Source organism: Ceratotherium simum, chromosome 9 (assembly GCF_057802395.1).
Source record: "Ceratotherium simum simum isolate JZ-2026a chromosome 9, ASM5780239v1, whole genome shotgun sequence".
NCBI lineage: Eukaryota > Metazoa > Chordata > Mammalia > Perissodactyla > Rhinocerotidae > Ceratotherium > Ceratotherium simum.
Window position 1 is genome coordinate 27,093,086 of NC_141908.1, and position 25,758 is coordinate 27,118,843.

General features: G+C 36.2%; 1 protein-coding gene across 9 annotated transcripts in view; it reads right to left on the reverse strand.

Moving 5' to 3' along the window:
* QTMAN (queuosine-tRNA mannosyltransferase) overlaps nt 1-25,758 on the reverse strand; it is a 410,331-nt gene that overhangs the window by 285,678 nt on the left and 98,895 nt on the right. For 7 of the 9 annotated variants that reach the window (XM_087435132.1, XM_087435126.1, XM_087435130.1 and 4 more), the window contains exon 2: nt 17,438-17,501. In XM_087435132.1, coding sequence (XP_087291258.1) covers nt 17,438-17,501 — 64 coding nt within the window. Of the gene's footprint in view, nt 1-17,437; nt 17,502-19,896; nt 19,951-25,758 lie in introns of all 9 variants that reach the window. The other 2 variants (XM_087435128.1, XM_087435127.1) reach the window with 1 other exon arrangement.

A 25,758-nucleotide genomic window follows, 5' to 3' on the forward strand; every position in this document is an offset into this window, starting at 1 on the left:
AACAGCCTGATTCACTGTAGAGAGAGATTATAACTTAAAATTCCTAAAACTAGGTACATAAGATCCTGTATTTCATATAATAGTTGTTCAATTGATCTTGTAGAATTGAAGTAAAGGAATACTTTGTTTCCCCTTATCATTCCTCTTGCTCAATGTTCTAATGTCCCTTTCCTGGCCTTGTTTCCAAACTTAACTTGCAAAAACTAAGTTTAAAATATCAGATAAACTCCTTCACATTGCTCAGAGTAAATACCTGCCAGGTGTAATGCATTACCTCTCCCAGAAGGACTTGTATGTTACAAGGGAGCAACAGGTGATGGCGAAATTTCAGCCATCTGCAAAGTAGATGAGAGTAGTTTGTGAATTAAAAAGACCCTTCTCGAGTCCTGGAAACGTAGCCTGAAGGCTGCTGTCTACTCTACTAATGCATAAGGCTAGATTTGCTTTGAAGTATTAAAATGTCCTATCACATTTGAACATAGTTAAAAAAGCTTGAAAACTATGCATGTCTTTTGATTCAATAATACCACTTCTATGGATTAACACTGGAAATTGTCAAGAATCTTTACCAAAGTCTTTGCCCAAAATGGAAATGATCAAAATATCCAACAAAAAGGGATCTCATGATTAAATGATTAATGATCAAAAATCACAATGAAGAAGAATATTTATTGGCATGGGAAAATGTTTCCACTATTGCATGATTGCATGAAACGAATATATAAAAATACAGATGAAATGAATATATAAACATGAGTGAGCACACCTGCACACAGGTAGACATAATTATTTATGGTATGGTAGAATTATGAGTGATTTTGTGTTTCTCTTTGTGTTTCATTTTATTCTTCAAGTTATCTTCATTAAATAATTTTCAACTTGCGATTAAAAGAAACTATAAATTTTTCTTAACTTTAGGGAAGGAGGCCAAATTGTTTGAAATAACAAACTACGTCCCAATTACTAAAGGCTTACTCTCCTCCAGGAGCTTGCAAGTGGTTTTCAAATTATTCTAACTACTACTGCTATAAAGAAACTTATTAAAAATCTAATCAGCAAGGGTTAAACTAATGGGACTATAGCTATTTACAAACACTATAATTTGGTTTTGCAAATACTGCTTGTCTAATGCATGAAATAAAAGTATTACTCAATTAATTCAAAAATGTACTTGAATTATTAAATAATTGTAAACAGATCAAGATCTTTATGTATATATAAGGAATCTGGAGCCATACTTTGACAGAGTGTGTTAGAAACTAAAATACTATTTTGGTACTTAGAGTTTTGAAAAGGAACATGGGGAATTACAGTGCAAACTCAAAGTTTTAAAGTTCAAGTAAAATGTCAAAATTAATTTACGCCTTAAATAATTAGGTATGGGTCTTGAAATAAGGGGAAATATTTAATTAAGGTGAATAAAATTGAAAAGAACTTCTAGTTTCACACTTAATTTCCGAAGTGTCTGTATTAAGAAAGCAGAAAAACGTTATTGCATAATCATCCATATGTGTTACACATGTTACAAAAAGAAAGGAACTGATTGGATATTCAACTACTTGAGACACAATCTTGCAATTTTAAAAGACTATCTTCTCTCATAACCACTCAGATTTGTCCTATATTTATATACATGCAATAGGTGAAAGCATACTCAAAAAATATTAACCCAATGGCAACTCAGACTTAGTAGAGAAACATTTTAAATGGAACCTCCAAGTTCTAGTACTTTTTACAATTTAAACACCATGTTTCATTTTCAAGTAATAACTCTATTATTCTTGAAATTGTTTTCCAATGCAATGATTTCATCATATTTCATTTTTAAAACCATCTATTCTGAAAAGCTTAACTTACAAATCTAGAAAGAAAACAACCTACCACTAAAAGTATACAAGTAATTAAGAACTAACCTCAGGAAAATACTAATAAAAATATGAAATAAGTAAATGCAAAAATTAGAAGCCACCTTATCATTTCATCTATTTTTGAAGGGATACTAAGAATACATCTATCAATATATAACTTTCCATATTTTAAAATTAGCACAAACTTGATACGAGAAAGAAATCCTAATGTCAGGAAGGTGCCATGTGGCATTTTTTAACTTTATTACCACTTTGTTGACTCTCTGTCCCAGAGCAGATCACCTCCAACATTAGCACTCTGACCTTATAGAAAAGTGACAGATAAAGTTTATGGTGAGAAAAAATGAGTTTTTATGGGTTTCCAAAAGGGAATTCTCATGACACTAAAAGCCATATAATAATATTGATTTGATAACCAATTTTTTTACTGCCAAATTACAGACTTAAGATTTCTGGAAAAATATCCAAGTGAATTTGCAGTAAAATACAATAAAATAGAGGTTTGAGCTCATGACAAACAGTCTCAAATCTCTCTGCAAACTTTAAATATACACATAAAATGATTTTTTAAATCAGGTCTTCTTTAAAGTTTTCAGTATCCCAACATTTACCTTTTACATTGGGACTGACTGGCCCTCCTCCTGATGCTTATCAAAAGTCAGCTGTAAGCTTGCACCTTTATGAACAAATAATTTCCATGCCTGTTTCTAGTTTCTTCTGTCTTAAAGGCAAATGTACAATGTACAGAAACAAGGATTATTTTCTTATAAAATCATTCTCAAAAATCAATTAGAATATTCAAAAATATTCCATTCTCACAAATGAAAATAAGTTGCTTGCTGAAATGACAGTCTTCCATTTCACTGCCTTAAAAATTAAGCTGGCATGGATAATAAAAGTGTTTTCTGACTGGATATGCTTGGCATTAAATATTTTTAAAACAAATACTAATCCATAATTAGATTTCACAGGCGCAATCTATAGAAAACAGAACTTGTTTTTATTTTTCTGAGAGCAATATTAATGATTTGATATTATAAAAATTGTAACAATACCATCACTTGCATAAACCTATGAAAAAATCTGCAGATGAATCTTTATTATCCTTTTCAGTCTGATTTTCATCATTCATTCAGTTAGCAAATATTTATTGTGCCTACTATTTGTCCATCATTGTTCCAAGTGCTTGCAGGTAAATTAGGCAACAAAGCAAATGTTCCTCTTATCACAAGAGATTTCTTTCTAATTGGTGTAAAAAGACAATCATCAAGTAAATGTACATCAGGTGGTGGCAAGTGTTATAAAGAAAAATCACACAGGTTAACAGAGGAGAAGGGCGGCTGAGGACTAGGGCTGGGGAAGGGTAGTATTTTATACAGGGCTGTCAGAGAACATCTCACTGATGATGAGATGACATCTAAACAGAAACCAGAGAAAGAGAGGAGGAGGCTCTGCAGATCTGGATCTAAAGCGTTCCAGGCAGCAGGCACAGCAAGATCCTGAGAGGGAATATGCTTGACATGTGCAAAGAGTAGGAAGGTCTGTGTGACTGCAAAGCATAAACAAATTTAATTTATTTAACAAGCATTTATTAAAAGATTACATTCTAAAAATTATGCTAAGTGTTTTGTGATATTAAGATGACCCAAATATAGTTTCAGGCCTCAGGCCTGGATATAATTACAATACAGAGTGATAAATGTTATTAAACATTTGAGCTGGTTCTCAAAGAGGATCAATAGCAAGTTATACCTCAAGAAGATGAACCAAGAGCCCAAAAAGTACAAAGTGCCAATATCCAAGTACAAAGAAGAGTGGAAGAAATGTGCAGATACTCTTGGCCCACTCAACAACCATTCAACCCTTTTCTCCTTTTGCTTTCTTCTAGAATTCAGGCTAAAATACTTGATCTACCAGGTACAGGGAAGGGAGGCATGTTCCACAGTCTTCCAAAATGATGTAGGTGGAAAGAAGGCTCAGAATAGAAAGCACCCTCTATTGGGAGCCAGGACACTGCGGAACAACTCTGAACAAATCAACAATCCACAGGGCTTTTAGCTGACACACCACAGGCCTCTGGTATCAAGCCCTCCTTGCAAGCCCTTCTGCCCCTGCCTCCCTCATCATCTGCAACCTCACCTTTAGTATATCTTCCATTCTTCCTCTGAAACTCAGCTATCTTAGAGTCATTCCTCTACTCAAAAATTATTTCTACAAAAGAAAGAGAAAACTACTTAACAAGAAACAAGACCCCTGAGATTTGGTTCCAAGCTCCTTGTTAGCCTCTATTCCTGTCATTCTCAACAGACACACCATTACCCCAAACTCAATAGACTCCTCACCATTTTTTCAAACATTCCATACACATTGCCACCTCCAAGCACTGCTAGCACTGTTTCTTCTTCCTGGAATCCTTTCACCTTTGCCACTTGTCAAATTCCTACATATAGTTCAAGACTCCATTCAAATTCCGTCTCATCCGTGAGGGCTTATGTCAACTGTTCACTCATATTCAGCCAGTCAGAAGTAACTACTCCTTCCTCTGCAGTACCCCCAAATTTGGTTTATATCCCAACTACAGCAGTTACCACCTTCCACTTATGCTATAGTTATATATTGCATATGTGTGTCTTCCCAAACAGATTTCAATTCCAGAGCAGCCAAATCTGTGTACATTCATGTTTATATCTATGCACAACCCAGCAAAGTACCTTGTACGCAACGGGCATTCAATTAATGTATTCTGAATTCTCACGAATAGGCTACAATAAGACCTCACCTTATAAGACAGGGGAAAAAAAAAAGATATTCCTGGATTGAAAATTACAGCATCATCATAAAGTGAATTGTTCAGGCCTTACTATTGCATTCAGCTATTCAAATAAGTTCTAAATCATTGTAGATATCATTGAATAAGATGATAAAGACAACAAAAAGTAAACTAACTACAAGTGCTTATTGGGCAGCATAAAATAAAATTAAAGAGAAATGGGGAAATGCAAAGCATAACACTATCTATATTAGGAAGCATTACCAAGAAATACTAAATCAGTTCATTTAACAAATATTTACTAAGTGCCTACTACGGGCCAGATACTATACTGATTGCTGAGAATACAAAGGTGAAAAGAGCGAGATAGGGCTGCACTTTTACATGTAATATTTTTAAGTGCCAAGTGTTGGCCTATAAATTATTACTTCCTAAAGTATGACCAAAAGAGCAGCTTAAGGGTCAAAAGAGACTGATTATCAATACCCAATTCTGAGTCCAAATCTAGGAAACTATCTTGTTTAAATTGTGATTATGTAGGAACTCCCTCCCAGGACTGCTTCTGAATGTTAAAAGGGCTTCCTTTATTTTCAGTGACTATAACCTGCTCAGATAGAAAATTTGAGTTCCAGATACTTGAATACATTCCCTGCTCTGAGATAAGTTCTATCCATGCACAGGTTGTTTTAGTAATTAAGGTACCAACAACAACCCTGCCATTGTGAATGAGAAAGGATAAAATATTATCCCTTTATTATTAAAATGGTGCTATATAGCGATGTTGTATGGGAGATATTGGATAGTTGTTTGTTCTCTCCTCTGAGGTCAAAATAACCGAAACAGAATAGAAATACAACAAAGGGAATTTAGGTTAGACATTGGAGGAGTTGTGAGGCACCGATTCACACTGCCAAGTTACACTCGGAGCCTCTTCTGCTGCAGAGTTTGAATGAAGAGGTAGCCCGCTGTCTTCTGAGACAGTTTAGGGCAAAGCAAACAGATGTAAAGATGACTTCTTAGAGTTTCTTTGGACATGTTTTTCTATTTGTATGTGTATTTAAAAACTATGAAGCTGTCACTCTAAGAAGTAAAACAAAAAATATACCCAAAATGCCATCTAGGATAAAATCTGATTTAGTGTGCCCTTAACTTTGAATAACAGCAAAGCATTGTCTGATATAGCGCCAGAAGGTGAGAGGATCTAATAACTCCTTCTTGTAAACCAACATCAATAATATAAATTATCAAATGACTTATTTACCTATTAATAAATTCAAATTGCTTATTTCATCAAAAACTGAGATCTTAATATACCAATACTACAAAATATCCTTGTTTAAATGATAGTCTGTGCATAGAGTGAAAAAGAAATTGTATTTTTTATTTACTAATGGAATAATGTGCTCCAGCCAAAGCACTGGTACTAAGTCATTTTGAGGATTTTCCCATAACCTTTGTAACAATATCTTCCACTCAAAACCACCTTGACGTCCTTACATTGATGCCCCCTTAGCAATAACAAACAATTCTATAAAATTTAGTCCACAACCCCTCACAAATGAAAAATATTACTGTACCCTTTATATGCATAAATGATTTATACCAACAACATTAACAAATGTATTTCTTAATATTTATTCATTTATTCATTCATTCAACAAGTGCTTATTGAGGGTCTACATCTAGGCACTATGTGTAACGACACCAAGATAACCCAATTACAGTTCCCGTCCTCAGTCACAGAAAGATAACCTTACAATACCAAAACATATGTACTGGATGTCAGAAGGAAACCAATAGCAAGTTACTGGATAAGCCAACTACCCAGAAAGTTCAAAAGTCCAAGCAACTAACTATACAAAAGATTTAAAGTAGTATGGCAGATAACTTTAGGATGGTTCACTCAACACTCATTCCAGTTGTCCTTCTCCATGTCTTCCTCCAAAATAGAAGCAGGATGGCTACAATACTTTTATCTCATTCTGGAGGTAGGTAGTTATGTGACACACTTTTGGCCAACTAGATGTAGGTGAAAAGTCCCCATGAGTAGGCATCCCTTTCTAAAGAAAAAAAGAAAGCTCCCTATGAGAAGTCTTCTGAGTATCCTTCACTTTTCTTCCTGAAAAGAAAGTAAACACAATTTCTAGAGGTGAAATGAAAGGCAAAAGTTATGTGCAAAGGCAAAAGGATGGTGAGGAAGGAAGATGTTACCTGGGTCCCTGATGGCATCAGGTAGTTGTGAACTAACTGCCTCCAGACTTCTTATGACATGAGACAAATAAAACCCTTACTCATTTAAGTCATAGTAAGATTTTTCTACTACAGTTATGTGTCACTTAATGACAGAGATATATTCTAAGAAATGTGTCGTTAGGCAATTTTGTTGTTGTGCAAACATCATGGAGTGTACTTACACAAACCTAGATAGTATAACCTACTATACACCTAGGCTGTATGGTGTCACTTACTGCTCCTAGGCTATAAACCTGTACAGCATGTTACTGTACTGAATACTATAGGCGATTGTAACATAATGGTAAGTATTTGTGTATCTAAACATATCTAAACATAGAAAAGGTACAGTAAAAATATGGTATAAAAGATAAAAAATTGTACACCTGTATAGGGCACTTATCAGGAATGGAGCCTGCAGGACTGGAGGTTGTTCTGGATAAGTCAATGAGTGAGTGATGAGTGAATGTGAAGATCTAGGACATTACTGTACTCTACTGTAGACTTTATAAACACTGTACATTTAGGCTACACTAAATTTATAAAAAAACATTTTTCCTTCTTCAATAATAAATTAGCCTTAGCTTACTGTAACTTTTTTAAACTTTTAATTTTTAATAAACTTTTTAATTTTTTTTAACTTTTGACTCGTAATAACACTTAGCTTAAACATTGCACAGCTGTACAAAAATATTTTCTTTCTTTATACCTTTATAAGCTTTTTTTCTACTTTTTAATTTTTTTTTTACTTTTTAAACTTTTTTTAAAAACTAAGACTCAAATACACACATTAGCCTATGCTTTATACAGGGTTAGGATCATCAATATCACTCTCTTCTACCTCTCCATCTTGTCAAACAGGAAGGTCTTCAGGGGCGATAATATGCATAGAGCTGTCATCTCCTATGATAACAATGTCTTTTTCTGGAATACCTCCTGAAGGACCTGCCTGATGCTGTTCTTGAGGGGGCATTGCTCTTTTCAGAAATATGTGTGTGGTGGTTTGCTTAGTCTGTTTCTTTTTTTCATCATAGATTTGCTTGTAAGCAGATAATGGACCATGAACATTCCTCTCTATTAATGAAAACCTTTCCACATTGTGATCTACGTCTTCAAATATTTTAAGGAGCTTGTTGAAGTCTGCAAAATCTTCTGCTAAATCTTTCACTTTTTCGAAAGTAAATATTCTTGAGGCTTCCTCTTTTTCTTCTCCTGAAGTTTCCTTTTCCCTTGCCTCTTCTTCAGCTATGCATTCCTGTTCCAGTTCCAACAACCCCTTATTAGTCAATTCCTCAGGAACCACCTCCAGGAGCTCCTCAATGTCATCCTCATCCACACCCAGGTTAAAGTTGTTTACCAGGGCCGGCCCCGTGGCTTAGCGGTTAAGTGCCTGCGCTCCACTACTGGCGGCCCGGGTTTGGATCCTGGGCGCACACCCACGCACCGCTTCTCCGGCCATACTGAGGCCGCGTCCCACATACAGCAACTAGAAGGAGGTGCAACTATGACATAAAACTATCTACTGGGGCTTGAGGGGAAAAAAAGGAGGAGGATTGGCAATAGATGTTAGCTCAGAGCCGGTCTTCCTCAGCAAAAAGAGGAGGATTAGCATGGATGTTAGCTCAGGACTGATCTTCCTCACAAAAAAAAAAGTTGTTTACCATCTGAACCACATCCTTGTTGATTTTTGCAACCTCCTCATTCTTGGCAAATCCTTCAAAGTCATAGATGAACCTCTTGAGTGTCTTCTTCCAGATGTCATTCATACAAGCCTGGGTGACATCATCCCAAGCCCAAGCAAGGTTCTTGATGCAGTCATAGATGTTGTAATCCTTCCAGAATTGCATCATTGTCTTCTCAGTGTCTCAGTTGCAGCTATAGCCTGGGCCAAGGTCTTCCTCAGGTAGCAGGCCTTAAAAGTTGCTATACACATTGATCCATTGGTTGGATCCAAAAGGTGGTGTTTAGAGGCAGAAATGCCACTTTGATATTGGAATGAATATCACCAATAAAAGGAGGATGCTTGGGAGCATTATCAACAATAAGCAAAATCTTGAAAGGTATGTTATTCTCGAAACAGTACTTCTCCATTTTGCTGACATAGCAGTTCAGGAGGGCATCTTGGAAGAGGAGCTGGGTCCTTGACTTCTTATTGTTCCTGTAGTACACTGGCAGTGTGTGCTTACTGATATGCTTGGAGGCCCTGGAGCTCTCACTGTGCCAGATCACAAATGGTCTCAATTTGTAGCCTACAACATGGCCCTGAAGCAAGACTGATACCCTGTCCTTAAAAGCCTTGAAACCTGCCATTGACTTGGTTTCCATAAGGATGAAAGTTCTTTCAAGCATCCGTTTCCAGAATAGGGTGGTTTCATCCATATTGAATATTTTCTCTGGCAAGTAGTTTTCCTCCACAATCAGCTTATCTAGAGTTTCCAAAAATTCTTCAGCTCACTTTACATCAGCATTCACACACTCACCACTCACTTTCACATTATGTACCGAATAACGATTCTTGAATTGTTTAAATCACTCAGAGCTACCAGTAAATTTAACACCGTAGTTGGGTCTGGGCTTTTCTTTCAATATTGCAGACAAACTTTTTGCTTTGGCTGTGATCATCATAGTGTTGAGGGATACACTTCTATGTCTGGTCTTCAATCCAGGTCATTAGAAGTTTCTCCATGTCTGATATAGGCCCTTCTCGAATTTTTGTTAGTCTTATTGCCTTCAGTGAAGCACATCCTTTAATGGCTTCTATCACTTTGTTCTTGTTCTTCAAGATGGTAGCTATCGTGGAATGGGACATGCCTGACTGGCGAGCAAAAACCATCACTGATTTTCCACCTTCGTAGTCCTTAATCAAAATTAAACCATTGGACGTAGCCTCTTACTGGCAACAATAGCAGTGGATTTTGTACAATTAGGGGCCATGATGAACAAAACAACATGAGATTAAGTCAAGTACAGGAGAAAATGATGCAATCAAGAGATGCGTTAGACATGAGATGTATGAGGCTGCTGCCAGCATAACACAGTGTACTGTATTACAGTAAACTTTTTTTAAAAAGTAGAAAGAGTACACTCTAAAATGATGATAAAAAGCATAGTATAGTAAATACATAAACTAGTAACATAGTGGTTTATTATCATTATCAAGTATTATGTACTGTACATAATTGTATGTGCTATACTTTTTTTTTATAGGACTGGCAGTGTAGTAGGTTTGTTTACACCAGCAAGTTTATAAAGTTCGTTTATCACCACAAGCGCATGACGTAAGTACTGCATTGCGCTAGGAAGTTACAATGGCTATGAGGTCACTAGATGATAGGCATTTTTCAGCTCCATTATAATCTTATGGGACCACCATCCTATATGCAGTCCATCATTGACTGAAATGTCTTTATGTGGCACATGACTGTACTTGGAACCAGAGGCATTTTTACCATGAAAAGGAAATTACAGCAAGGAGGAGATATTTGAGTTAGACTATTTGTATAACCTCCTTCCTTGATTTAGGCTACAATCTAGTTTTCTCCAGCTCGAAGAAATAAAAACAATTTTGAAAGTGCATTTCCACAATTTTTCTATAATTTTCAGTAATCTAGATTACTTAAATAAACATGTTCTAATTCCTCCATGGAAATCCATTTGTGCATAGTCATTATAAGATTTTTATTTCTCTTCCTAACTGAAACCTTCAATTCCCAAACCTATAAAATAACATTTTTTATAGTATGGTATATATCATTCATATATGTAATATATACATACAAATAAATAGCTGAAGGTTAGGAAGAAAGGAATAAGGAAGGAGAATAGAGAGAGAGAAGGAAGGAGGAACCTAGCTTATTTGAAAATATAAACTATGATTCCAACTGTGTGAGCACTTTAGAAAACTGCTTCAGAATAAATGAAAGACTACAAGATAGTATTTTTTAAATAGGAAAGACACCCTCTCAACTTGAAATCAGTAATTCTGTTTTTGAAAATTTCTCAAACTTGAAAAATATATAACCAAAAAATATTTTATGTCCAATTTACTAGCATTATTATATTATTGTGATACTCCACCTATCTCTAGTAACCCCCCAAGGTAATAATCTCTCTCTAAGTTTCTGTTGCAAACTTTTAGATGTGCACTGTTCCCGGGATAGTTCATATTGTACAGTGCTGAAAAGATTCATTAATTTCAATCACCATCAACTCCATATGCCACATATACTTCTTCTGCCCTTTTGTTCAAATGTATTTCACTGTGGCTATTCAAAGGAAAATTACACGTTCCAATAACATTTGAGTTCCTCTCAGTTACCCTTTCAGTGGTTCAGGGTAATGACAGAGTAAAGAATCGTGTTCTTCACAGGCTCTCCTTTTTTTTTTCCCATTTGGTAGAATTTCAGCTTCAAATCTCTTGTGCCAAAAAGCAATGGGTAATGTCTAATGCTCTTCTCTAACAGTAGCTTACTTTGGAAGAAAGGGGAGTGAGAGTCAGAAGAAATCACTTTCACTCCCAGCTTTTAAAGAGTCTTAACATATGGGATAAGAAATTGCTTATCCTATTTTCCTAAAATAGAATTATGGAACCATAATAGGTCAAGAGGGGGAAAAGAAAGAAAGGAAAAGGAAAAGGAATTAGAAATTTTTCAACTATCTCTAAGTATGGGTAATGACTAAAAGGGTGAAATTACTGAAAATTCTAGCCCTAAATTCTCAGTGAAATCAGACAAAAAAAACCCTATATATTCATAAAACCTGGAACTTATATATTCCTTGGCATCGTTCATAGGTAGAGGCTTCCTCTGTAAAATAGATAAAAACTACATTCTTCTTCATGAGACTGCAAGAATGGGATAAATAAGGATAGTAAGTATAGTAAGGTAACAAATGCCTTTGTTTTAAAACCAGCATTCAAAGTCAATCCATATGAACTCAAAAGGATATTCAGAGAATGACAAGGCTCCTTTGTTTATATCATCTCAACTTCAATTTCACCTGCAGTTATCTTCTTTAAAAGAAATATTTCTAGGGCCCTTACATGATATGAAGTTCTTCTTCTCAGGCCTATTTTTATTTGGTTATCTTTTTAGGTGCACTAAAGATTGAGTTTACAATAAACTGAACAGACAGCGTACAAAAGGCTTTTAGAACTATACCATATGGTCCAGGGAAGGGAACAATCTGGACGATCCCCATTTCAATCTGCAAGCTTGTCCACCTCTATAACACATTATACCACTGTAATAAAATATTAAGATGGAAACGTAAAAGTGAAAATAGTCTATCTTTAGCATTACCAGGCAACCGCACTTCCGAAAATGTACTGATAAACTTAATAAACATTTACTTTAATTTATATTCTGAAATTTTGGTATGCAGCACCAGGCAGACAAACCTAGGCCACAATTCACTAGAAACAATATTTCGGCAGGGATATGTGTGGGTATTCAACTTATGCTTCAGAAATTTGGAAGGAGAAAAAAACAAAACACTTTTACAGGAGGCATATTGGCAGGGGCTGATGTAACAGATGACACATTCTTGGAAATCAAATAAAAGCAATAGGGAAATACCCATTGTTGCCTGGTGAAGGCCTAATCACATGGACACAGCTGGAACCAATGTAGATCATTCATTAATAAAGCTGTATTGTAGTAGCCACTTTTTGATGCATTTCAATTGCTGCTGTCGCCAAATCTCTGAATTTCTTTGTTCCATGTTAGTAAGATTATTTTAATGGGAAATATGAGAAGATTTAGGATGGAAAAAAAAACAACAACAACAACCTGCTCTCATGCTAAAAATGAGACTAGCTCAAAAAGCTAAATGTCACTTTACCTTGCAATCTACTTACACTATCAGCAGCTTAAAATATGCAGCGTAAACCTGAAAATAGGGGAACTCATATGGTACTATGGATAAAAAGTGAGCAGTGTGAGATGCCACAGAAAACATATGAAATACTTGTGAAAGTATTCTACAGAATGATAATATACGATGTCAGGCAGGAGGAATTAAAATGTATCAAAAATTAGGGGCGAAATAAAAAAACTGAATTAACACATACTCTTTCATGAAATACTCTCTATTGAATTTTAACACTGAAGTATGTACCATATGGTTAAGGAAAGATCACTCATATTTTTGACCACATCAACTTAGAAATCACTATTTGTCATTATATGTTACTAATATTTGATATCAAACAAGATACTCAAATCCCCTACTGAGGAATTATGTTTAAAATCTGTACTGATTTATTCAAATGAAATAAAATACTAGTTATAATTATAAACATGGTATTTAATATAATAAAACAAGAACCTAGTTAAAATAATAAATTTAGTCCAAATCTATCCAACTTTGCTGGCATCCCTTAATAAATTTATTTTTCTATGTTTCTACAAATATAATGATTAAGTTACTCTATCATAATTCCTGTAAACTATATATTATCAAACTATAAAAATATAGTAGTTCTGATATGTGTTCTGAATTAAACAAAACTATAGAATATATTACCTGGAAAAAATGAAAAACTCAACAGCATTTACCAAAAAAACTGCTCAAACATTATAGGTCTTAAATATATTTCTACTATGCCTCTGCGTATAGACAGAATAAACAAATAAATAGGACAATTCATGTTGCAATTCCTAAGTCACTGAAAGATATATTCTTACCACAGAAGAGATAGTGTAACTGCAAATAAAAATTATACCAGTGGAGAAAAATGTAATATTTAAAGTGAATGAATAGTATTTAATATACAACAAACATTATTCAACATACGTGAACACACAGAATGTAAGAGTTTTTTGTCTGTATTATCTTTAACCACCAATTCTAATATTATCAGACCTGGGCACAGAGGATTCAAGACAGACAGTCATGCACTTAACTGGTCCAAGAGAAAAAAAAACAGTTTCACTGGCATTCCTTCTCAAAAATGTCATACTTCGTAAGCTTAAAATGTTGACCTAAATATTTAATTAATATAACTTAACAGGCATCTCACCCATACTCATTTTAGCTGCTCTACAGAAAAAGCCACTTAAATACAATTAAAAAACAAAAACAGGGGAATCGTAGCATTTATTACATGTGCATTATACACACAAAGCAATTTGAGTATTTGTTTGTTTTGTTAACGTAATGAGCCAAGATGTTGATGAACCTGTCTTGAGAATGAGAGAAAATAACAGGTGAGTTTATTTAATGCATACTTTTAATATACTTGTTCTACAAATCCTTTTAATGATTTTAAAGCATTTTCTCAATTAAAAATAAATCTGGAAAAAAAACCCAACTGATTGTACAAGTTTATCCTAATGTAGCCATAATATATTTCCCAGTATATATGGCATATAAAAATGTTTCACATTAATAATTCTAACACGAACCACTGTTTACTTTCTTTTCAGTCACATTTGTTACACTGTTACGAAAATACAAGAGTTTTTCCTCCCAAAGTAATTTTCTTATTGCCAAAAATCATTGACAATTTTTAAAATAAAAATCAGTCAAAATAATATCAATCTCCTCCTAAGAAAACATATTCTGCTTAATGAACTATTCTTATCTTGATTGAACAATATTAATTCTTAAAACAGATCGCTTGAAAGTAAATCATTTGTTTTTGCCTAATACAACAGAAAACACTTTTAACATTTTGCGGAATATTCTACGAAATTTCATAGAATGCTTGCTCATAGTGAAAATCTAGTCTCCTGCTCAAATCATCACTTAAAAATTACAATGCCACATTTTCATACCCCTTGTAATAGTAGGTCACCAACTATAATTTAGAGAGAATTGAGAAATTTAAAAATACTTGTTTTACCTTGCATTTTAACTTCAAAGGAAAAAAATTTAAATGCACATTTAATGGAAGTTCACTTGCTTATCTAGCAATACTTATCAGACATTCTAAAAATGAGTATTCGATTTTTAAAAGATATGAACTGACCCTGAGTTTTAGACAAAAATAGAAAACAATGAGAGGATTTTTGGTCTCAGCAAGAGATATCTTGGCATAAAAATCCATATAATACAAGCAAATATCACTCAAGAGTTTCCATTCAAGTAATAAGCTGTGAAGCAAGACAAGATTCCAACCAATCAAAAATACCATGTCAACATGGCCAAAGTTAGCAATATTCAGAAGGGTTTTCTGAAAAGTGTGGCAAAAATGCAACTGTGAAGGAAATCTTTAAGAGAGCTGGAAAAGGCAAATTTAGCACAAGCTTCTATAGAAACAATGCCATTTACTAAATGTGGAAGTTGTAAGGAGAATGATGTTTCTATTTAAGAAAAAAATTTTTTTCATGATGGTCGTCTATGAAGAAAGAGGAAGATGAGGGAAAAGAAATGGTGTAAGGAGGAAAGACTAAGGCTGCTCGCCTTTCTTCAGTGATGCTGGGAGGGTAGACCCTCCGCCCTATGAAAACTACCACCAGAACCAAGCTACACAAAACATTTTGGCTGCCAGCCTAGAACAGTGCCAGGCTGTTTTTTATTTTTGTGCTAGACTCCCTCAATTGAGACAGTGTGGGATTGTCACTTTGATGCACATAGAGAACAAAGAATAACATAGTACAGAGGGGAGGAATTTTTTGTCCCTTTAAAGTCAGGTTAGCATTTTGTTTTCTTTGACAGGTCTTGAAAAGACCCAAGAAACAAAAGTTATGCTGAAGAATGGATCAATTGCCTAAAGAAATTAGCGTGAGTACAATGTTGTCGACAGTTGAAAAGCCATGTGAGAGATTAACATTTTAAAAAATCAGACTTCAAAGGGGTCCAAGTCATATACTTACCTGTTTAAGAGGCCAGAGACCAAGAAGTACATGACTCACAATCACATAATCTTATTTAAAATCTGATTGTATGAAGAAAGGCCATAAAATCTGACAAAAAAGAACTAATATAAGTGTTATAATTTTTAGGTCACTATTCAGAGGCAACTGTGTCAGTTGCTATTCTGACCTTGATTTCTCCAAAATTAAATAATCTGATTAAAAGATTATAACATTAGAATCTGAATATTTTATGCCTTTACAGAGAAAGAGGTGATAAATGATCAAAAATGTTTAAAGAATTAAACCACAAATCATCTAGAAAGTTGCCACAGACACAAACAGGAAAACCGTCTCCTCTATCCTATTCAATTCTGTACTAGAAGCAAAGCTAACACAAGTGAGAAAGCCAAGTGTGTGCTGTTGTAAGCTTCAACTAAATATACTACCTGAATCTGGTGACTAAAAACACCAATAAGCCATTAGCTCCTAGAGGTATGACCTTTTTCTCTCTAATGCACAACACAAGTAAAGGTAGCGGTCCATTTTCTACAAACCAAATGAAAAGAAAGAATGAACTGTGACAAGCCCAGATCTCATGCTGGCATATTTTACACTAAGCTCAGCATCATCTAGAAGCAGTATGCTTCTCCCTGACAATCAGGTGGGGAACAAGTTGTGAAACTAATACAGCATTGATGAATAGCACCAAAGGTCTAGTAGTCCCTTCCTCCTGCATATCTCTACTGAATCAGCTGTTAAAAGAAGACCAACGGCTGTTACAGACAGAGCAAGAACTAAAGCACTTGCCTCAGATGTTACACATGGAGGCATGGTGCATTTACCACGTGAGCCTGTCTAATTTCCCACAAAATGATCCCCTGCCCCGTTTTGTTCACGGCCACAGATTCTGATAGCAAGTCATGATCAGTGTTGGGAAAGACAGTGGGGGAGGGAGAATGTGGGGAAGAAATCGAGTGAGAACAGCGGCCAAACTTCAAACAATATACACGCTTCTCGTATTATTCAAATTAGTGCCCGTGCACAACACTCTGGGACGACAAAACCTGTGGTAAAGGCTTCAGGTACAATGATTTCCTCTGGGTGGCAAGGGTAAGTCTGCCATGTAATCAAAGAACGCATTATTTTGCTCCTCACTGTTCTCCTTTTACATGTCCTTTCTTTCCTCTAGGATATACTGCTGATGCTATTACTGCATGGGACACTGATAGTTGTAGGTGAGGCATTCATGCATTGCCAAAGTAGTCCGGAGAATGATGTCTGGCTGGCTTTAGTTCAACAAGGAGTATGAGGCAAAACCAGGAAGCAAAAAGAATGAAAGGTGTGGAAGAAGCTAGGCAATAGCCTGCTTTTTCTGTTTATTAATGATGCAGACGAAATGGGAGAAAAATCTAGAAAAAGCAGCCAAGCCAACTGAATTACAAAGAAAGACTAGGAGTACTTGGCTGACAACCAAGGAGCAATATGAGAGCTATCCACAACTCTCCAAAGTATATACATAAAACGAAGAGTGGGAAATTTTTATCTACTATAGAAATGTGTATATGAAATAATAATGAGATAAAATAAAAATAAAGAGATCTGACTTCAAGCAGCAGAGGATCTGGTAAAACTTAAGAAGGCTGCTTCCTTCTCTTTCGAAATATTTATCATCTTACTGACGCACACTGCAGTAAAGAGTAGATGACCACACACTGCCAGAGGACTGAATCGATGGAGAAACAAAAAATGAAGTCCCATTTGCTCACCTGATGATCCAGCTATACTGATGACCCTCTTTACATATGTCCAATCTGGCTAATGCAGAGGTACCTGTGAGATCACGAAAAAGATAAAGTTATCTTCAAAGTAAACCCAGCCTGAATTCTGAAAACTGACCTAGACAAGAGGTCTTGACTTGAATGATCTAGTAGTCTGATTCCCGGATATTCCAAGATGGGAGAAGAACCTCCAAGAACAGAAATGTTCTGAGTCTTAACCAATAAGAGCTTTTTTTCAGTCTCTCCATGGATTTCCCAAATCAATTATAATTCAAAAAATAATAACAATAATAATGATTCAGATTAGAGGTCCTTAACCTTGGTACATGGATGGCCTTCAGGAGTCCACACACTCCTGAATGATATATGTAAAATTTGTGGGGTTTTGTAAATGGATATCTCTCTGGGGAGAGGGTCAATAGTTTGCTAGATTTGCAAAAAGGTCTAAAATCCAAAAAACTGTCAAGAACCTCTGCTAAGGTTAGTCTAAAATCTCAGAGGCAGGTTGGAATGCATATGAATAATCAGTCCAGGTTTGGGGTTTTCCCCCCAGGGAAACAATAAAGGTGCACAGACACTTGTAGATTTGGGGTAAACATCTTAAGAACACTACTTCCTGAGAGAGCATTACATCAAGTTTAAACTGTTACTTAACTTACAGTCCTATGTTCTCTGCAAGTCATGCACAGTGAAGAGAATAAGATAATACCATATACCCAAGGGTGGATATCGTCACTTTCCTGTTCTGTATATATTAAAGTCAGAATCCTTAAGTATATTGATACTGACAGGGTCAAAACTGACATAGTAACTCATCCAAAAAGGATCCTTTATGACAAGCAACAAGAAAGAGCTATCAAAGCAATAAGAAATGTGGCTCCCAAACAGATTACGTAGCACAAAATCAGAAGGTTTGCCAAACACATCTCTTAAAAGAATTATTTTAAACAGTAATCATGGAGTCAGAATAACCTATATCAGAAAGAAACCAGGTTACAGAACCTTCCAGAAAGCATTCACAGCCACAGAGATGATCCCGATGTCACCAAAAAATAATAATAATAAAAAATAAGAGAAAGGCCAAAAAAACATAAATCAAGTAGGAGAGAAAAAAAAAAAAACCTTTTGAGATGGCCTGTTGCAAATAATGATCACGTAGTATATTCTCTCAAAAAGTAATTTATTTAGGGGCTGGCCTGGTGGCGTAGCGGTTAAGTCTGTGCGCTCCGCTTCGGTGGCCCGGGGTTTGCAGGTTCCGATCCCTAGCGCGGACCTACGCACCGCTTATCAAAGTCATGCTGTGGCGGCGTCCCATATAAAGTAGAGGAAGATGGGCATGGATGTTAGCCCAGGGCCAATCTTCCTCAGCAAAAAGAGGATGATTGGCAACAGATGTTAGCTTAAGGCTAATCTTCCTCAAATAATAATAATAATAATAGTAATAATTTATTTAGACATTCACCTCTGAGCACGTACCAGGCATTGCACCCAGTGCTGGGAATTCAGTGGTGAACAAGACAAAGCTTGCCCTGCTGAAGCTTAATTTTGGGGAAGGGAGGAAGGATGCAGGGAGACAAGTATACCAGCGATATCATTTCAATTTGTGATACATGGTATGAAAGAAATAAACAAGATGATGTCACCGAGGCGTTGGAGAATGGCCTACATCTAACTAGTACATCGCAGACACGTTCACTCTAATTCTCAAAGTTAGCCAGGGTCTAGAGAATTAAGATGGAGAAAGGACCATAGGGACAGTAGTCAGACCTCTTTATTTCAGAGATGAGGACAGGAGAGCTATTGTGGAAGACAAAGGATCACAACCTCATTATCTCCAAGCATCAAAACACACACACCCAGACTGAGTTATGATTTTATGATATACGCCCTGTCGTAAGAAAAGAAGCTTGAGGGGCTGGCCCGGTGGTGTAGTGGTTAAGTTCACACACTTCACTTTGGCAGCCCAGGGTTCGCAGGTTTGGATCCTGGGCACAGACCTACGCATCGCTTATGGAACCATGCTGTCACAGGCATCCCATATATAAAGTAGAGGAAGATGGGCATGGATTTTAGCCCAAGGCCAGTCTTCCTCAGCAAAAAGAGGAGAATTGGCAACTGATGTTAGCTCAGGGCTAATCTTCCTCACCAAAAAAAAAAAAGAGAGAGAGAGAGAGAGAGAGAAGCCTGAGAACAAGTAACTGAACAGCATTTCTGACTATTTTAAAAAACCGGCGGAGGACACTATGCACTGTGTACCATTAATATTTAACAAAGAATCACATCTATACAAATTCGTGGCAAGTTCTGTTCAATTAAAAGAATTTTGGTTTTTGCTTCTACAGACAAATCTGAACAATTTCTGATCAATTTCTGCTGTTAAAGAAAGGTGGGGTTGGGGCAGGGAGGGACATGGTAGCCAGCCTCTAAGAGGGCCCCCAAATCCTCACCTCGTGGAATTCATGCATTTGTGTAGTCCCCTCTTCCACTGTACCAGAGTTGGTCTGAAAGAAAAACAGAATGCAGTGGAAGTGAGGGTGTCTGACTTCTGAGGCTAGGTCCTAAAAGCTACTGGGGCTACCTCCTTGCTCCCTTGGATCACTTGCTCCGGGTGAAGCCAGCTGCCATGTCACGGGGACACTCAAACAGCCCAACGGAGCAGCCCACATGGCCTCTTGCCAAATAGCCAGAATCAACTCAGTCTTATGCGTGAGCCATCTTGTAAGTGGATGACCCAGGCAAGTCAAACCTTCAGATGACTGTTGCCCTGGGTGACATCTTGACTGCAACTCATGGGAGATCAAGAGCCAGAACCACCCAGCCTGCACTCTAACCCCTTTCTAGCATGCACTCTAACTTCCCGTGTTATAGGGCCTGGAAAGCTAAAAACTACATTTCCCAGATGCTCTTGCATCATGCTTCCACAAGGGACCCAGGTTCAACCAGCTAGACAAATCCATGTAAGACTTAGAAGGCAGAGTGAGCACATCAAGGTGGTGACCACCTACAATGAGATCAAATCTTGTAGTGAAGGCAATTTGTTCTTCTGAGACAATCACGTAAATATTCTACTAAATGATCCATAGTATCGTAGGTTCCAAGTAGCAGGTGATGGTGAATTTGCTACTAGAATATTGTATAACTGCATGTTTCCCTTGGCTTGTGTTGTTCCTAGCTTATTAACAGTCAAGTTTGGTTCCTTAGCACTTCTGGAAATTAAGTAGCATGCAACATATCCGTTTTTGCTTAAACCAGCTAGCTGTCTGCTACTTAAACTAGCTGTTGCCTGCAAAAGAGCCTACTCTATCATACAAAATTCTCCTATCTCATAACGCTCACTCCTTTTTCATAATTGACCCTTTTCTGTTCCAATACTCATCCCTCTACCTGTACACTGAATCCTATTCATTCATGTCTTTTCTAAAGCATTCTAGCAGTTTAGTTCTTTTTCTCTACCCTCAATCTTTTCCTCTCCACTGTTCCTTCTCCTTCATCAATAACACACTTCTTTCAACCCTACCAACTATCCCTGTCAACCTGCATAAAACAATAATATAGGCTCATTGTCTTCCCTTCAACTTCCTTTCAACACTCAAATTACCACAATTTGGCTTCCTTAGCCATCACTCTACTGAAATGGCCACAGCTAAGGTTGGCAATGACCAAATAATTACCTATTTTCCTTGTATTCTTACCTATTTCCTTATATATTCTGCCAGACTGTGGTATTTGGCATTCCCACCAATCATGCCTCTTTAAAACTCCCTTGCATTGTTTTTCAAGGCATCTCTAGTCTATGGGTTTTCACTATTTTATCCCTGGCTCCATTTCTAGGAATTCCCTAGGGCTTTATGCTTAGGAATATTATGGTTTCTTTCTGCCCCTGACTTCAAGACTTCAATTACCGTCTATATATTCACTGATCATTCTCAAATCCAAACCCCTCCCCTACCTCTCTTTTCACACTAGAAACTTAACATTTCTATCTGCCTATTAGATGCGGATAGCTTTATCAATTGTTGCAAAATATCATAAAACCCTCCCTAAGTTAAAAGGACAAATTTAAAAGTAGTTTATACCCTATACCCCATGTCCAACACTGTAACCACTAGCCACATGTGCCTACTGAGCACTTGAAATGTAGCACAAATTGCGATGTGCTGTAAGTATAATACACACAATGGATTTCAAAGTCCTAATGCAAAAATAGGAATGTAAACTATTTCAATAATTTTATATTGATTATATGTTGAAATGATAATAATTTAGATACAGTGGGTAAAATAAAATATATTAGCAAAATTAATTAAACTTATTTCTTTTCACGTTAATGTGGCCACTAGAAAATTTAAAATTATTGCATCATAATTCTATTGAACAGTGCTGGTCTACACACACAAAAAGAACACCATGCAAAAAAAAATTCACACACTATTCTCAAGCAACAAAGGAAGGAAAAAGAGAGAATTGATCTTGTTTTCTTATACTCAAGTCACCCACACATCCAGAAGTTTTTATTTTATCTTGATAGCTTATAGACTCATTCTTATTGTTTAAAAAAAAAGGCTATGTCCTGGAATTAAGGTTTATAGAGGTTCCTTAAAACACATACAAATATTCTCAAAATTATAATGTCAAAAATACTAAATTATACCCTGTAAAAATCAAATATAATCACAACTATATCATAAAAATACAAACAGGTAACATTTGATACATACTATGCAACTATATTATATAATTTAATCATCACATCTCTAAAGTAGATAATATTGTTACGCTCCATTTAATAAAGTAAGAAACCCAATGCAGAAAGAAGTTAGGGAACTTGCCTAAGGTCATGTTCTTGGGCCTCAAACCCAGGCAATCTGGCTCCAGGTCCCATACTCTTAATCACTACACCTTTTGCTGACTCATAGTAGTAAAATTTAAAAGAACCAAACAGCCTCAGTTTTAGATGGTTCCCAGTACTCTTAAACTTATACACTCAAATAAGATCGGAAAAAGGCACATTAAATAAAACCAAGTATAAACATATAAATATAAAAGCTCAGAGAAAATGAAAATTTAGAAGCAAAACTAGGTGAATGGAGACAAGTACAGGATGAAATAATGAAAGAAAACACAAAGGAGTCTGCTCTGAGCCCAAGGTCCAAATGAGAATTCTCAAGAAGAAGAAAACATTACTGTGTGGACATGAAGATAGTATGGGCCTCAGAAACATGGTATGCCCACTGAGGCAGCAGAGCAAAGTCAGGCCTTGATTCATAACCATGGAATCTTCCAAAGACCTGCATGTAACTCTGCTTCACAAAGTTGTGTGGGTGTGTATGTGTGTGGGGAGAGAGTTAGTTCTCGAACTAATTTCAATGGTTCAAAAAAACTTATAGAAAGAATTCCTATCTGAATAAGGTTATACAGCCTAAATTTTTAAATGCAGTTTCACATTTTTTTTAAATCTTCCAAAATACAAAGCTCACAAGGTAAATATATAAATATATACATGGGCAAAAATAAATATGTTGATTAGATATATATACATATCTATAGAAGGATACATAAAAAGATGATAACACTGGTTACACGTGTATAAAGAAAATGAGTGTTAGGGGACTAAGGTACAGGAAAGAGAGATTTCATAGCCCTCGGTACTTCTTAAATTTGAACCATGTGAACATAGTGACTATTCAAAAAATTTTTTAATAATCCTGAAGTGCAAAAGTAAAAATAAATAAAATGATGCTGAATAGGAAAAGGTATGGAAATATATTTATTCACACACATATAGCTGCACAGAGGGGTCTTTGATGATAAAAGAGTTAGGGATTTCTAGCCTCAGTGAAAGACTAGCATTCCACCTGCACATATCATCATCACGTGACCCTGCCCTCTGCACCTCACTGTCCACCACCAGAGATCTACAACAAACATGCATACACAGAGGTCATTTCAATTGCTAGACAATGCCGTTCAAATATTCTATCTCTGAGAGACTACGTGCTTAAAAACATCTAAAAAAACAGAAAGAAGCACTTAAAAAAAAAGAGGATTCTACAAGCTATCAGTATAGAAATATATATTTCATAAACTTTTTTTTTTTTTTTTTTGCTGAGATAGATGCGCCCTGAGCTAACGTCTGTGCCAATCTTCCTCTATTTTATATGCGGGTCGCCGCCACAGCATGGCCGCCAATGAGTGATGTAGGTCTGCGCCCGGGGAACCGAACCTAGGCCGCTGAAGCTGAGTGTGCTGAAATTAACCACTAGGCCACAGGGCTAGCCCCTCATAAACTTTTTTTAAAAGTTGTTTTAGGAAAAAAAAAATCTCTTTGGAAGCAAGAGATCACAAAAGATCAGTGATACAAAACTTCCCCAAAGCCAGAAATCTATTAAATTATTTACTTAACACTTGCAAACCAGAATACCTATAGTCTCCAACCCAAGATAGCGGCAACCCTGAGTCCTCTTCTTTTGAATGTGAGGGTGTTCTATGACATCTGTCATCTCACTGACCAGAAGTGATGTTGCTGACTTGACTCCGCAGCAAAGTGACCTAATCCCTCCTCCTTGGCCAAGAGAAGGAAGGTCGTCCCTCCCAAAGTTCTAAAGCTCTCAAGAGGCTGGCCTTCCAGAGTGATGAGCCAAGCTTTTTTGGTTTGGGATGTAGTAAGCCCTTTACTTTAAACTTCTTATAAGTCAGAACTTTTCACAAAATCACCTCCCAAAAAGCTTATTTGCATTAACCTGCTTTGTGTTGCCATCATTCAGTGTCTTCATTTTTAATTTAGTGGTATTTTTAGCCAAATGAAATGAAATACAGTCAGTTTTTCTCAATCTGTCTCAGCTCTACTCTTCATCTTCTGGGATCAAATTCATGTGATCCTTTAACAACTATTTATTTCACACCAAACCAGATATCTCCCTAAAGCTTACCAATCTAGCCTCCAGGCATATTTCTTAAATAAAAGCAGTAGATCTTTGTAAACCTAAAATTTGCATACTAAAGGAACAAATCAACTATCAAAAGACCTAGTAGTATATAGCAGTTGCTCACCTCTAAGCAGAGTTTAACATTCATTTCAATTTATTATTTTTTTAAAGAAACAGCTATTGACTTTTTCCCTTTGCAAAATACTGTGTTTAATGGCCTAGTCAAATTAGAGGTGATAGTGTGAAGCAAGTGTTTTAAATTGGTAAATTCTAAACCTTTTAATAAAAGTACATCAGTCAGAAGTTTTAATAAGACTCAGCAGGACAGAGAAGAATTAACAGTCTGTAGGTATCAAAAGGGGGTGATAGGCAATGATAACGTTAATCATTTGCATAGGGATTTATAATTTCATTGCTTAAAGGTTAATGAAATTATGTGGTATTTTGCCCACTCTTATCCAGTAAATGATTTCATGCCTTGGTTTGTATATACTTATCGACTGAATCATATAACAGAAGAAATGATTCCTTTTACCAATTAAGCTACTGCATTTTTACTTATGTGCTCCTGGGTGCATAACTATCACTCTTTGTTCTAACCAGTAACTGGGTGCCCTAAAATAAAAATATAAGGTTTCCAACAGCATCTCTGAAAAAAGAACAAACTCATAGTCAGAACTCTAAAAGTACAGTAAGTTGCTAAAGTGATTATTTTTTTTAAAAATTAGGTACATTCCTTTATTTACTTTGTTCTTCAACTATTGCTGAATAGTTGCTTCTGCCAAATATTAACATAAAATCCACCCTAGAGATTGGTGAAGGTAAGTATTCAAGACACATTGTTTGAGGGTGAAACTGGATGGAGAAACACAAGCAATGGACACAAATAATTAGAATAGGTAAAATAATAAAAGAATTCTAGGCTGGAGCAATTGTTTTCAATCATCACAGGGCAAAAACAACACACTAATGTGGTCTTGCTTCACAGAGTACCTAGGAGGTGGTCAAGACCAGCACTTTGGTTGGTACTGATTTCTAATGGCAAACTGCAAGAGTCTACTCTGGCTGCACATTAGAATCACCTAGAAGGCTTAAAAAAAAAAAAAAGCTAATACTTAAAAAGTCCCACAACCAGAGATTCTGGTTTCATCAGTAACTTTTAGGACCTCCCCAGGGGATTTCTTATGTTCACCTAGGGTTGAGAAATCCTGCTATAGAGCACTGGATCTCAAAGTGTGGCCCCTGGACTAGCAGCAGCAGCTGGGAACTTGTTAGGAATGCAAATTCTCAGGCCCCATCCCAGACATACTACACCAGAACCTCTGGGGTGGGACCCAGCAATCTATATTTTGACAAGCCCTTCAGGCAATTCTGAAGTACACT